Source organism: Clytia hemisphaerica, unplaced genomic scaffold, assembly GCF_902728285.1.
Source record: "Clytia hemisphaerica strain Z4C2 unplaced genomic scaffold, Clytia hemisphaerica genome assembly, whole genome shotgun sequence".
In the NCBI taxonomy this organism is placed as follows: domain Eukaryota; kingdom Metazoa; phylum Cnidaria; class Hydrozoa; order Leptothecata; family Clytiidae; genus Clytia; species Clytia hemisphaerica.
The window spans coordinates 244,345-257,741 of record NW_027104056.1 but is presented as its reverse complement, the minus strand read 5'-3'; the positions used below and the strand labels follow the sequence as shown (position 1 = coordinate 257,741).

General features: G+C 33.4%; 3 protein-coding genes across 4 annotated transcripts in view; all 3 read right to left on the bottom strand.

The window, feature by feature from the left end:
• Positions 1-667: 667 nt before the first annotated feature.
• Positions 668-4,721, bottom strand: LOC136812202 (glutamate receptor ionotropic, NMDA 1-like). The gene is made up of 5 exons (XM_067068685.1): positions 4,446-4,721; positions 3,913-4,361; positions 2,486-3,338; positions 1,341-1,501; positions 668-1,199 (listed from the first exon to the last, which is right to left on the bottom strand). Exons 1-5 carry the CDS (start codon positions 4,713-4,715, stop codon positions 776-778), a joined length of 2,157 nt encoding a protein of 718 aa, XP_066924786.1. The 5' UTR covers positions 4,716-4,721; the 3' UTR covers positions 668-775.
• A 64-nt stretch (positions 4,722-4,785) lies between these two features.
• On the bottom strand, positions 4,786-8,876 carry LOC136812203 (large ribosomal subunit protein mL62-like). The gene is made up of 5 exons (XM_067068686.1): positions 8,800-8,876; positions 8,629-8,698; positions 6,258-6,317; positions 5,888-5,970; positions 4,786-5,238 (listed from the first exon to the last, which is right to left on the bottom strand). Exons 1-5 carry the CDS (start codon positions 8,818-8,820, stop codon positions 4,987-4,989), a joined length of 486 nt encoding a protein of 161 aa, XP_066924787.1. The 5' UTR covers positions 8,821-8,876; the 3' UTR covers positions 4,786-4,986.
• A 593-nt stretch (positions 8,877-9,469) lies between these two features.
• Positions 9,470-13,397, bottom strand: part of LOC136812201 (isobutyryl-CoA dehydrogenase, mitochondrial-like) — a 67,916-nt gene continuing 63,988 nt past the window's right edge. For both annotated transcript variants that reach the window (XM_067068684.1, XM_067068683.1), the window contains 3 exons: positions 10,914-11,066; positions 10,719-10,821; positions 9,470-9,670 (listed from right to left, as the gene is read on the bottom strand). In XM_067068684.1, the coding sequence (XP_066924785.1) occupies positions 9,621-9,670; positions 10,719-10,821; positions 10,914-11,066 (306 nt within the window). In that variant the 3' untranslated portion in view covers positions 9,470-9,620. The remainder of the gene's footprint in view (positions 9,671-10,718; positions 10,822-10,913; positions 11,067-13,397) is intronic.

Here is a 13,397-nt window from a genome sequence, read left to right as displayed (position 1 = left end):
ATTATCATGCACAGGTAGGTAGGCAATCAATGAGTACAGAATTCTAAAATGACACCAATCCTGTTCGTACGTACGTACGTAATGTTAATATATCAAAGGTTGTAAGAGTCACTTCTTCCTTTCACTAACCAAGGATAGGAAAGTAATAAAAATAATACATGAAACCACCCAATCAAACAATTTTTTATTCGTAAATAACATTTTTGAGTGTCAAGTGACAGGAACGAAACTCAGGAGCGAAACTCCTATACATGTTTTTTCATTTGTTAGATTCTAATAATTTATTGTGGTATTCATTCACGGTGTAAAAAAAATTATAAGACCAGTAAACTGGACAAAAATCTCTGTTTACCGTTCATATAGTATTCTGATCAAATTTTATGCATGCATTAGAAGATTATTTAGCTGATGACATTTGATTTTAAGGAATTATAACTATCTGGAATGAATTTCTCATCTAGCTAACTTCACATTGCCCGATTTGAACCCACTTCGCTTTAGATCAGACCATCATTTTTCAATAAAAAGCACCAAGAAAAAGCATCACCTCCATTGATACAGGGCCTGCTTGATCTTGTTATGAATTATAAATATACTTATCTTACTCCTTAAAACTTAGTATGTCAGATAATATGATCTGATCCTGGGAAGGAAAGTGTTTCAGTAGTTTGTTTTCTCAAGTCTTAAAGGTTCTCACTCAAAAGCCTTTCATCTAGATTTTCCATCCAAATGATCTTTAACCAGGATACTTAAAAGAAATGGAATTCCTTTCCCTTTAAAATGAAATGTTAGTGATACTTGTAGAGCTTCTTTGTCGACAACGAGTTCTTCTGCGCATCTTGACATGTGTATGAAAATTTTCCGCCAAGATGAGAAAGATCGAAACCAAAAGGAGGATTGCACAGATGAAAATAATTCCACCGAAATAATTGACATCAAACTTTGTGAAATTCTTCATCGATGACGTGCATTGGGGAATATAAACCCATCTTTCAATTATGTCTTTGATCTTATAGTCTTCTCTTACTTTAAGAATTTGACGAGATATTTCTTCACCAAGAGGGAAATCTTTTCGATAAGGAAAGCTGACTTCCATTTGAGTTTTGTTTTCTACAAAAACTTCCAGATTTTCACAATATTTGCTATGCGAGGTGATCGTTCTGCTTGCGATAGCTTCAATGATAAACGCATCCAATTCTCTAAAGAGATAAATAATTGTAGAAGTCCCCAAGCTCATAGCTCTTAATGCTAGATATTCCACCTTGGTGTAAAGCCTGTCAAATGAAACTATTTAAACTTTGAAGAGGTCATAATATATTGGAAATATGACGGTATCTCACCCAGTGTACACTTTTTCTACTCCTTCACTGTTCGAGGAGACAGCATATTTCTTGGAGAAGGCCCAAAAACGTTTATAATCTTCTGAACCATCTCGAAACATAGCTTCAAAGGATGTTGCACTCATCAGAGCAATCTTGAAATCGTCCGTCGGCTTTAACAACTGTAAAATTAATACAAATCTATGATTTATCACAATTTTTCCTTCTCAATAAAATAAACAGCCATCTTTCAGAAAGCTAATCTTAGCAATAGAGTTATTTATAAGGGGAGGGGGGCGATATTTTAAGCTAATTTTTCATATGAAACTGTCGACGATAATTGATTGATAAAATTTATTTCGAAAACGGAAACAAGGCTTTCATTTCAACCATAACCTGCCATCGTGTTTCTCCAAAAATGTTACAGTGTAAACAGTGAACTGTTTGTTATCAGATAGAATAATATCTCACTTTGGCTACTTCATCATCTATTCAGATTCCCTTTGTTAAAGTGACTATTGGTCGTAAAAACAGTTTCTCAAAATCTGATGCGTGGATAGAAATCTTTTTATAAGGGTTTGCACGGTATTTTTTCTCAGTAACGAAATTTTTAGTTTTGGAAAACGATTGATATTTACAAATCTATTTTAGCTTAAAATCTGGAATTTTAGGAGCTGAAATTTAGTGATTCCATCGATTTTAACTCCTAAAATTAAAAAATCAATTTTAGTCTATACGGAAAGAGTAACTAATTTAGGTGAAAACTTGATACCCAAATTTCTTTTCTTAAGAGTGCGTTTTCAAATAGTTTTCAACACTGGTGAATCTATAAAATGAGCAGATTTCAAATATGTAATTCTTATTTGCATTGAGGGGACAGAAGTGCCCGAAATTTCCAGTTGAAAATAATCAAATTATGTGCATAATTTTTTTGAGAATTCAAAAGAATCCAAGCATGAGAAAATATGCAATTAAAATACGATAAGAACAAAGAAATGACATTATCATTGCACACGTGCAATTGAATTCCCATTGCAACTAAGGGACCCCTTACAGACACGCTTCATTTTGAGGAAAAAAGCATGAATTCATTCTATCTGATAATAATTCTATGGCGTAAAAATGTGGGTAGATAAAACATATTCAAATAATCATTAATTTTTTACCCTTTGGTCCTTCAATCCAAGGAAGGTATTTTTGGGCACAATTTGAATGTTCTTTGCAGTGAGGTGGGCAGTATAAGTTGTCATGATAACAGTCATAGAAGCTGCATAGCTTAGCGCCACAACCCTGCCTCCCCAACGCAGTGGATTTCGACCACCCATGTCTCGTTGAAACGCCAGTCCAAAAATATAAGTCATCACCTCTCTCGTGGAAAAATATTTCTTGCTTCTCAAAAGATAGCCAATGTTTTCGGAGAATACAATGAACGTTGCCGAGAATACAGTGGAGAAAAGAATCCACAAAGCAAGGTCTGATTCCATTGTTCGAACGAATTCCCAATTCACAAAGTCTATTTCTTCGAAAGATAATTTCCGTTTGACGAAGGAGAGATAATCGTGTTGGTATGCAGAAGTGAAGGAAACTTCTTTCAATCGTTCACGTGTAGGATTGAAGCCATTGATGGCAATATCTGCTTTATTGTTGATCAATTCACCGATCATTCCATTCCATCCACCGGTTACATTCTTACCACCAAATTTATTGTCCTCCACTAAATACAGGTCGTATTTAATGTTCAACTGTTTGGTGATCAGATCGAATAAAGAAACAGCAATACCCCCACAACAACACTCTCTCCATCCTTCAGTTATATTCCCTCTTTTGATGGGGACGCGACAAAGGTGCCCTGCATTTATACATTGTCCGAATTTCGTCGGCTTCTCTTTAAGAACATTGTTATAGGGAGGGAAAATCGAAGAAGTTACTCGAATGATCTTCCTTTTCCACTTCTGTGGAAATGCTTCATATCGAAATGAGATATTTTCATTGTTTCTCCATTCAGCCGAAAGGAAAGACCTAAAATACAAAGAGAAAACAAATTTGATTATGTTTTAGATTGTATTTTACTTTGATAGTATTTCTTAAACCATGCGAAATATCACAACGAATATAAAGCCCATTCCAAAAAAATTGGCAGTCAGTCCGTATCGTTTAAATTAATACCTCGTTAGAAAGAACACTTTAAGCAGAATGATGTAAGCTTGAAAATGAGAAATGAAGAGGGAAAAGGTGAAGATAAAATTATGTCATTGTGTACTTTTCTGAAACTTTAAACCTCGATAATTACAAATATATATTCCGATTTTTCATATCTCTACTGTATCAAAAGTTATAAACTCTTTAAAATGGTACATCATCTTTATCAATTTATCGCCATTTATGGACCTTTTTAGATGACTGTAACTTTTAGTCAAAAGAAAAGTATAAAATCATTATTTAAATCAATTAGATAAAGTTGTTCTTTCTTAAGTTTGAAAAAAAAAAATGATATGTAACATAATGGTAGGAGAAGTGGTCTGACACATTACTTCTTTTTAGGACACCCTAAATAGTTTAATGATCTGATTTCTATGTTAATTGAATAACTTACAAGTTTGCTTCACTGTCGTTGGGCGCATTTCCAATATCTTGGATCATATTATTTTCCAAGTAAAATGAATTTCGATTAAGGGCGGCGACATCCGGTGTAAATATTCTGTAAGGCTCACGAGAGCCAGTGTTGTTGAGGAAATCTTTGAATAAATCTCGATCAAAGGGTGAGAGTAGGAGAAGAAACCGGGTGTAATCCCATCCATCAGCATGTTTAAGTAGCATTGTCAAAGACATTCCATGTATGTTGAAAGGGTCGTATACTCTACACACCGCCTCCACGCCCATTTCTTTTAAGGTTCTCATCAATTGTTGTAATGAAATAAATTGACATGGATGGTAAGTGATGATACACAAACGCGAAGCTCTCTCTCTTCTTATTTCATCAATCAATGATAAAGTATCGTATGGTAAATACAAGTTCAGTCTTGAGAAATCCCCATCTCCAACCTAAAGAAGAAAGGAAATGTTTCAAAAGATATTCAATATTTTGAAAATTCATTACAAACATTTTCATAAACTTTTTAAACTTACCAAGGTTTGGTTAGGGTTTAAAGTTTTCAATTTGATACCAAGAAGCTCGGTTATCATGGAATTGCTGAAATGATCTAATAAAGAGATGGTTCTAGTGTCTTCTTCCTTTTGATCAACAAAATCTACTAGTTTATTTATGGAAGCTTTTCCAAATGAAAAGGTTTTGTAACTTCCATTCCGAATGTTTATGCTATCATCATGGAGAACGAGTAAAGCAAAAACTTTAGTGAGAAAACTAGATAAAATTATTCTAAACAACACACTCTTCATCCTTCATACAGTATTCAAATAACAAGAAAGATAAATTTTTAGGTCTGAGTCTCGAAAAGGTTTTTGTTTTGTGTTTAATTTTATCCTTTGTTTTAACAAAGAAAATTCTTAAAAGAATTATATACGTTATTTTCAATCAGAGATTATGGCTGGAATATCTAACAGCTTTCATATTTTTGATAACAAAAATCAAGGGAAAATAGATAAACATAAATTAAATTAGACATGAGTTATGATAATCACATAACCTTTTGTTCCAGTTATATTGAAGTTAGTCAATGTTTTTGCGATCAAACTTTTTGAGGGATTTCCTTTTCTTCAGTTCCAAGCGCTTCTCTTTCTCTCGTCGTTTGAACTGTTCGACTTTTCCTTTCGTCTCTTCGGATGTTTCTTTAGGTTGGTGAGACGCATTCCGAAGCATTTCTTTCACTTTGTTCAATGCATCTTGTAGATTCTGATGCTGAGAGCGAGTCTTTTCTGATACCACGATCAATTCTCCTTCTTTATTCACTGAATTATTTTCCTGAAACAAAGAAAGAAAACATTTCTTCAGCGTCTATCTATCAAGAACGTGAGTACATCATAATCTCAACTAAAGTTAAACTTCAATAGATGATGGAGATTTGGAGCGAAATTGATGTCTTAGAGAGAAAAGTTTTGCTACAGAAAAAAAATCAATGAGATTTGAACTACACACGATCGGAAATGTCACACTTTATGTAGTTTAATTTTACACTACTATTTGTTCTATCTGCTGATCTATAAAAATTCTTCAGGTTATTTAGCCAAAATCTGTCCACACAACGTTGTTTCAACGTTCATCTAACGTTATATGGACGTTGTGAACGTTAGATAAAACGTTGTGTGTTAGGGATAGTCCTTGCATTTTGATATATTCTTTGTTTTTGAAGGCAAACAGGTAAAAGTAAAAGTGAAGTCTGCCTTAAAACAATCTGCAGCTGAGACAAAAAGGCAGTAGTTGTAGTGATATAATTCGATTCGAATGACGTTTTTTTTTCTGTTTTTCAAAAATATAGTGACATGCTATTTCTTTTAGAAAACATGATCATATCTATAAATGATCCTTGTTTACTTTAAGACATAACCTGCCAAGAAAAAACACGTCTATGCAGAGGGAAATCAAGACAAAACGATTCTACAAAACGCGATACCTGTTCTTTTAGTTTGATTAGCACCTCTGTTGGAATCCAGTTTGCAGTTGACAAATCAAGACGTAGTTCTGTCTTTGTGTTGACTGTTAAGAAGGGAAGTACAAACGAAGCACATTGAAATCTTGACAGCTTTATAATCCGGCATAACCAATTTTTATATATTATAACTGATTTCATATCAAAATATACGAAATCATTAAAATTAAAATTTTCGTCTGTCAGCAAAGATGTACAAATTAAAAAATACAAGGAATCTTCACTTTGCTCTTGAAAAGGAAGGTTAAAAGGAAAAATAGAAAGGAAGAACAGCTACAATAAAGCTCGATCACTGTGAAGGAATTTTTTCGTAATGTACAGCTTTCAAGAATACCTTTGTTGACATTTTGACCACCAGCACCAGAGCTTCTCACAAACTTTACTTCAAATTTTTCTGAGTATAAAGAAACAGAAAAAAATGTTGTCATTTTCCGTATAATCTGGACAGTGTTGCAAGGGAAAAGGGAAAAAATTCAATATAATGAGATGAGTATCCAAAGAATAAAAATTTGTCAATTTATTTCCACAATTTGATTATCATTTTCAAGTGTAAAAAAAATCAAAAGTCGAAGCACGTTAAATTTGGAGCAAAAACATCGAAAAATGGGAACATTAAAGGGACATTAAAGCAGTAAAAAAGTAAACATTGCGCGAATCACGTGTCATTAAAGAGAACAATTAAAATCACGTGTCCAAAACAAACTTGTAAAACAATTGAACAATCAAAATTAGCCATATTTGGTTTGATTTTTTATTTTGACATGTGACATTTGTTTTGATTTTGTATCCGCTGCATACAGTTTGTTTACAAATTTCGCAAGTACTGTTATGTCCCTTTAAGGGCTCTGACCATAGTCAGCAAATTGATTTTAGTATCTGAACATAAAAGTTATGTTTTAGATTCTTTAACACTTTTAACAAAGAATTGCCTTTATAGATTGCTTTTTAATCAAACCCCTTAAGAGTAATTAAGAACTTAATTGCAAAAATGACGTTATGAACTTTAAAAAGACGTTAATAATATGTTGCATCACCTTCTTTTATAAAAAGTGCTAAGTTTTAATGGGTAATTAACCTTTTTGTTTCGAACTTTTTTCAAACTGTCCGCAAAGAATTGAACTATTTTAAATTTTGCGGAAAATTTTTCTAAAAAGATGTGTCAAAAGTTATGACTGTTTTTTTAAGCAAAATCCAGATAAACAAGTAATACCTACCTATTTATAAAACGAATAATTAGAATTTAATGGAAGTAATGTATAATTTTAAATTTCGATTTATATATCTATTGGAACGGAGAAAGCAATTAAGAAACGCATCGATGTTTAACGGTGAAAGAAAAATAATATAGACACTTTAATCAATCATTCATCTCGAGAAAATCTCAAAAAACCAATTTTTTCGGGACATTTCCGGTTCTAGCGGCCGGAAAAATTTCTTTTTCGAAAATTGGGCTCTGTCACATTTTGGGCATTGCCATTTTACATCATTGTGCAAAAAATCATGAAAATCTGTCGAGTATAAGTTGAAAAAATGAAGGAAAACCGTTTTACGCCGGTTTTCGGCTGTTCCGGCGATTTTTAAGGAGTTCCGGATTCAAAGGATGATTTTGTTGGAAATCAAACAATGCTAAGTTTTGGGCATCATCATAAAGAACATTTTTCTGTAAAGAAACAATTAAATAAGTTGAAAAAATGTGACGGAAATGTGAAAAAACGACGATTTCCGGCACATTTCCGGTTCTACAGACCGGAAAAAAATTTTTATCGGCAAACGGTTTTCGACACCTTTTCGGCAGTACTAATGTGCATCTAGGTGCAGAAAATCGCAAAAAACTAATGATAAAATCTGGAGAAAATCTCAAAAAACCGCTTTTTTCGGGACATTTCCGGTTCTACCGGCCGGAAAATTTTTTTTTTCGAAAATCGGGCTCCGTCACATTCGAGGGTTTATAGTAATGCACCTTTGTGCAAAAAATCAGAAAAATTGAATGAGCCAATCTCGAGAAAAGTTGGTAACTAACGAACGAACGAACGAACGAACGAACTAACTAACTAACGAACACGGGTTAATTTATAGGACCTCCACCCCACCGGGGTAGGTCCAAAAATTGATGAAAAACCACTATTTTGAAGATTTCGAGACAAAGAAGCATTTACAAAACTTTTCCGCAAAAATTTTTATTGTTCGGTAAAAGATACACCATCTACTGCGAAAAAATTTTCAAAATGTTTTTTCTTCGCCGAAACTAAGCTCTTCAAAGTTGAAATACTCTTCCTCGCAAAAGTCTTCAGTTTCTTCTTCATCAAATTTTTTCAATGCAATATTTGAATTTTCAGATTCAGGAATAGTTTGTCTAACAGAAAATGTATAACATGCCATAGTTTTGTTGGTTACATCAGTCAGAAAACACATTTTAAACACAGAAATTATGAAAAATTCACTATGGTCAGAGCCCTTAAGTTTTATCCTTCAAAAATTAGAAAAGTTAACGGCAAGTAAACAAGAAGTAAGGATTTGTATGTGCAAGAATCAGTAATTTTCTGCTAAAAATGTAAAGACAAACGCAAATTCATTTTTGGAAAGTCACCTAAAAGATTTATACAATCAAAAATACAGTCGAAAATCCCAACTTGTTTTATGCAGGACATGCTGGCAGGAACTCCGTGCAGCAACTGTTAAAATATACAGATTCTTCATTATCCTACCTTTTGTAACTTCACGAATAAGGCTTGAAATATGAAAAGATGTCTCCACACTCAGTAATCTTTGTGGTATCTGAAAATTAAGGGTTTAAACTTTCATTTCTCTCAAAAAACAAAATCACTTTGAGAAGTTTTTTCTTCCAAAAGGTGACGAAAACGATAAGAAATGTATACCTTCGATAATACGCCAAGCATACCATTTGTATTGAAATTCAATGTATTATTTGTTTTATTATTTCATTACACTAAAAAGAAGATGTCGGTTACAAAATGATAAACGGGAATACTCCCTGCTTCAATACACCTATTTCCTATTTAGCAGATTCATGAAAAAGTCACGAAAAAACGTCGAGTAAACAAACTTTTGAGGCGGAAGCATGCAAAGATTACCTCATACTCTGGACATTTTGAAAAATATGCTTGTATATGCAATATTTCAGCCAACCAGAGACTTTCTCGACGTTTTTCGTGACTTTTTTACATGAATCCGCTAATAGGAAATACGTGTATAGACAAATACAATCTTAATTCCAGGATTAAAGGTTTCATTTTTGTATAAGTGTTCCCGTTTCATATCAGACACATATTTCATATCAGGACAGTGTCTGCCTATTGTTATATCATGATATAAGCAAAAAATATTCTTCTTTTCCTCTTTCTGACCAATCTTGCTCCACATCCGTGTCAATCAAATGTGAAAAAGCTTGTGAATTTAAATTGATGAATAAGCAAACGATATCACTCTTATTTAAAAACAAAACCTTTAAATAATGTTTAAAGTCGTAAAACCTGGTAAAACATTTCCACAGAATCATAACTTGGGAATGAATAAAATGAAACACTCTCAAAAGGAAAGATTTATATTGACATATTGATTTAAAAATTCTAAATAAAATATTGGATAGCTGAAAAGCACTAGTGTTTATAAATATTAAATTACTTCATCAAAAGTACAAAAATCATTTTCATTTTTCTAAAAAACTGTTTTTCTTGATTCAACCCAACAGGTGTCGTGCGATTATCATCCGCATTACTTCGTTGGTACCTGGTTGGAAAGAAAAGATATAAAGAGGTGTAGAACTTTATTCTACATGCAGTGGTCTTAATTAGAGGCTTCCAAGGCACAAAAAGATTACAATTCGCCCGGTTCAAAAATCCGGTTTGCCGCCTCAAGTACATATTCACGCTAATCCATACACTTGGTTTGCTAAGATTTCGCCGGTCAAAATTCTACAATTCGTCGGAGTTAATTTTGGATTCGAAAAATCAAAAACAAAGCAAAACCTCTGCTACATGTTAAAGTAACTAAATAAATAAGTAAAAAGTAAATAAGTTTGCGATCAGGCTCCCTTTTCTGTAGCTATCTACAGAAAAGTAAGGGAGGGAACCAACCCTTTCCCTGGATTTCCCCACTTACTTTATTTTGACACAGATCTTTAATTGCTGAGCATCAAATGGGGTATCAAGTAAAATTTTCGTATGATAAAGATGGGGTCGAACTCACAACCCTGCGCACGATAGATCTACCTCATGCTAAGGCCCCTAATTCTACATGTTAGGTTATTAAGAACAGAAGCAGAGGCGGAGAAGAAGATGAAAAGAATTCAAGCCTGTTCCAATATTTTCTTCGAGCTAAAAGGCTAAAGGCGCATCAGTGCAAAACAATGAATAAATATTTGTACGCGTCATCTCAATATCATTCATTTTTCTTTCCCTATTTGAAGAAATGGTGACCAGATAGATACATTCAAAAACCTAACACGGTAACTTCTAGGCGCGATAAAGACGAAATTAGTGAGAGGATCAATCTGAACAACACGCTGTAATAAAGATTGTGGAATCTTTGATATTTTCTTTATTGAAGGGGAAGCTTGCTGAAATAACTCTAGCTTAAAAAATTAAAAAAAATCTACTGTTATCACATTAAAAATTGACTTTCTCTAAGTTAACAAATGCACAATGCATTCTTTAGAGGTAGAACAAAGTAGGCAAATTCCATAGAGTGTAAACCTATGTACCTCCAAGTCAAGTAATCAACGAAAATGAAAGAAAAGATAAGAATTTCATCCATTCTTTTTTTTAAACGGAAGTACCTTCTAGAATCTGATGAACTCTTGTATCACGCATGAATTGTTGAACTGCGTAATCTTTCAAATATCCATATCCACCGTGTAGTTGTAAAGCTGAGTTGCAAATCTGTTAGTAAACAATACAAAAAAGGAAGCTTATCATTCATGTCATTCATAGTATTCGATGGAAGAAGTAGAATTTCAAAAGGCATCACTTACGTTAAAGCATTTATCAGTAGCTTGTAACTTTGCCATAGCAGCTAGTGTAGCAGCATTTTTACTTTTGGAGTCTATGGCTTCGGCTGCCGTTCGCACCATCAGACGGGATGCAACTAAATCTGTCGCCATTTCCGCTAGTTTAAATTGTGTGTTCTGTAAGATATAAAAATATACATCATTCTCTTTCCATTGACATTTTTGGTTCTTTTGATTTTAGACAAGTCGTCAAAGTTATTATCAGTACATGCAAGTTTCTATTGTTAGGGTTATGCTCTACAAAATGGTGTGGTTAAATTACATCGCAAATTGCTATAATACCGTTGTTCTTTGGAAATCACTTCATTCAGTTTAATTTCTTTTTCTTAGTTAGTTGGTCTGCATTAGTGTAAAGTAGGTTAAGGATTTTTCGTACATTAGTTTGTTCGTCTTTCTTGCGCCATGTATTCTTTAAGGAAAATTATTTTCAAGGAAGAATACTTCTTCTTTAGTAGCAGAAAATGGCTATGTATTCTATGTATTGTTAAATTGCTATGTATTCTTTAAGGGTAATTATTTTCGAGGAAGAATATTTCTTCTTTTTAGTAGCAGAAAATTAAGAAGCTTTCTTTTTGGAGTGCTATGCAAATTTTGATGTAGAGATGTTAATCAGTTCAGTGTGGAAAATCCTGCCATATTTTGGACAAGTAGAGAAAGTAGAGAGAGACAAATAGATTTTCGTGGAAAATCGTCCAAAGAACTGGCGGGTTCCAGCGATCCTCTATGAAATGCTGTGCCTGAACAAGAAGCTTGGAATTGCAAACAAAGTTGGCGAAGTTATCACCTCTCGATCAGAACTAGTGTCCAAATGTCAACAAGCACACCCTAGCTTTGTTTGACAGCAAAGATTAAAGTGACATCAATTTTGTCAATGGAATCCAATATACTGTATTCGAAGTCATACATTAGGAATGTCGTTTGAAAAAAAATTCAAAACTAACAGCCGATTCGATTGACTTCAAAATATGCCAATTTTGCCCTGATTGCCAATTATTTTACATTCGATTGAGAAAAATTCGGCAAATGTGGCAAAATTTAAGCACCATAAATGCCAAATAAAAAAGATGTGTTGAATCTGGCATTCTTGGCATTTTTGGAGCTTACGTCCATACAAAACACTGTTCCCACGAGACCTGTGTTCTTTTCGCTCCAATTTTGCCACATTTGGCAAAGATTTTGAAAAATAGAAGACCTTCCAATGCTACCGATCGGCAATTTGATTGGTAAAAAAAAATCGCATGCGTGTTTAAACACCTCGTACTCTAGAAACGCCGACAGAAAACTGCTGACGAAGCATCATAAAACGGAAATCAAAATGGTGGCGTAGCGGTGTAAGGTTTTGCCACAAAACTGTGATGACCTTTTGACATTGAAATTGAAGATTTGGCAAATATGGTGAGTATGGCAAATTTTGAAGTGCTCGAAAGAGCAAGAAACTTTAGGAAAAAAGGTTTCTCCGTTCATTTTCGAACTATGAAAATCAAAATATATATCCGTCAGTTGAAATCTTATTTTTCCAGGGATTTTTATCGTAAAATTGGCAAAATTGTCATTCTGATTTACCAAAATCAATAAATTCTTACTCATTTTACTAATCAAATACCAAAATTCAGTACCAGATATTAAATGAGTGATATGCCATTATAGTAAAAGCATAAAATAAATATTCCAGCTACAGTGGCTGTTATGTAGGCGATGATGAAAATCTCGTTAATTCAAATTCTTGGGGGTAACGCGCACCCTATAAAGGCTTAAGCAATGCTTTGCTTTTTCAAAGAATGAGCAATCTGTTCTTCTGTTAGAGGTCTATGGACCATTTTATAGACAAAAAATATTATTCTACCGGGTGACCCACGAAAAAGTTCGGACGTTTCTCGGCGTCTTGAGGCCGAACAAATGTCCCAAAGTGCTTGGAGTTTTATTATTTAGAAAGTAGATATCCTAACTTAAAATCCGAGCCATTACTTTTTAAATTTGACGCACAAGTTCCCTAGTTATGAGCTTTTAAACTCAAAATTCACTTTTCGGAAAGTGTAAAAAACAGGCGAAAAAGGGGTATCAAATTAGGTATTTTTAGACGTTTTTGATATACAGTTTTTGAGAAAATTCCTTGAAAGTGCCAATTTTGATAAAAACTAGTCTTGTTTTAAACAAAAACTACTTTCAAAGGTGTTTTTAATAATTATTAATGTCATAAAACTCGTTAAATAAGTCAATTTATAAGAGATTTTCTAATTGATTGCATTAATTTAATACCTCTTTTTTACGTGTTTTTTACACTTTCCGAAAAGTGAATTTTGAGTTTAAAAGGTCATAAGTAGAGAACTAGTTGGTCAAATTTAAAAAGTGATAGCTCAAATTTTAAGTTAGGATATCAACTTTTTTAAATACCAAAATTCCGAGCACTTTGGGACATTTGTTCGGCCTCAAGACGCCGAGAAAGGTCCG

What these genes read in the sequence shown, in the direction of transcription:
- LOC136812202 (XM_067068685.1), bottom strand. Translation starts at nt 4,715, where the DNA reads ATGAAGAGTGTGTTGTTTAGAATAATTTTATCTAGTTTTCTCACTAAA. An exon ending in AACGACAGTGAAGCAAACTT is followed by an intron (nt 3,339 to 3,912) that starts GTAAGTTATTCA and finishes TTTGTATTTTAG; the next exon opens with GTCTTTCCTTTCGGCTGAAT. An exon ending in GTAGAAAAAGTGTACACTGG is followed by an intron (nt 1,200 to 1,340) that starts GTGAGATACCGT and finishes TTATCTCTTTAG; the next exon opens with AGAATTGGATGCGTTTATCA.
- LOC136812203 (XM_067068686.1), bottom strand. Translation starts at nt 8,820, where the DNA reads ATGCTTGGCGTATTATCGAAG. An exon ending in TGCTTGGCGTATTATCGAAG is followed by an intron (nt 8,699 to 8,799) that starts GTATACATTTCT and finishes CTTAATTTTCAG; the next exon opens with ATACCACAAAGATTACTGAG. An exon ending in TATTCGTGAAGTTACAAAAG is followed by an intron (nt 6,318 to 8,628) that starts GTAGGATAATGA and finishes CTTTATACTCAG; the next exon opens with AAAAATTTGAAGTAAAGTTT.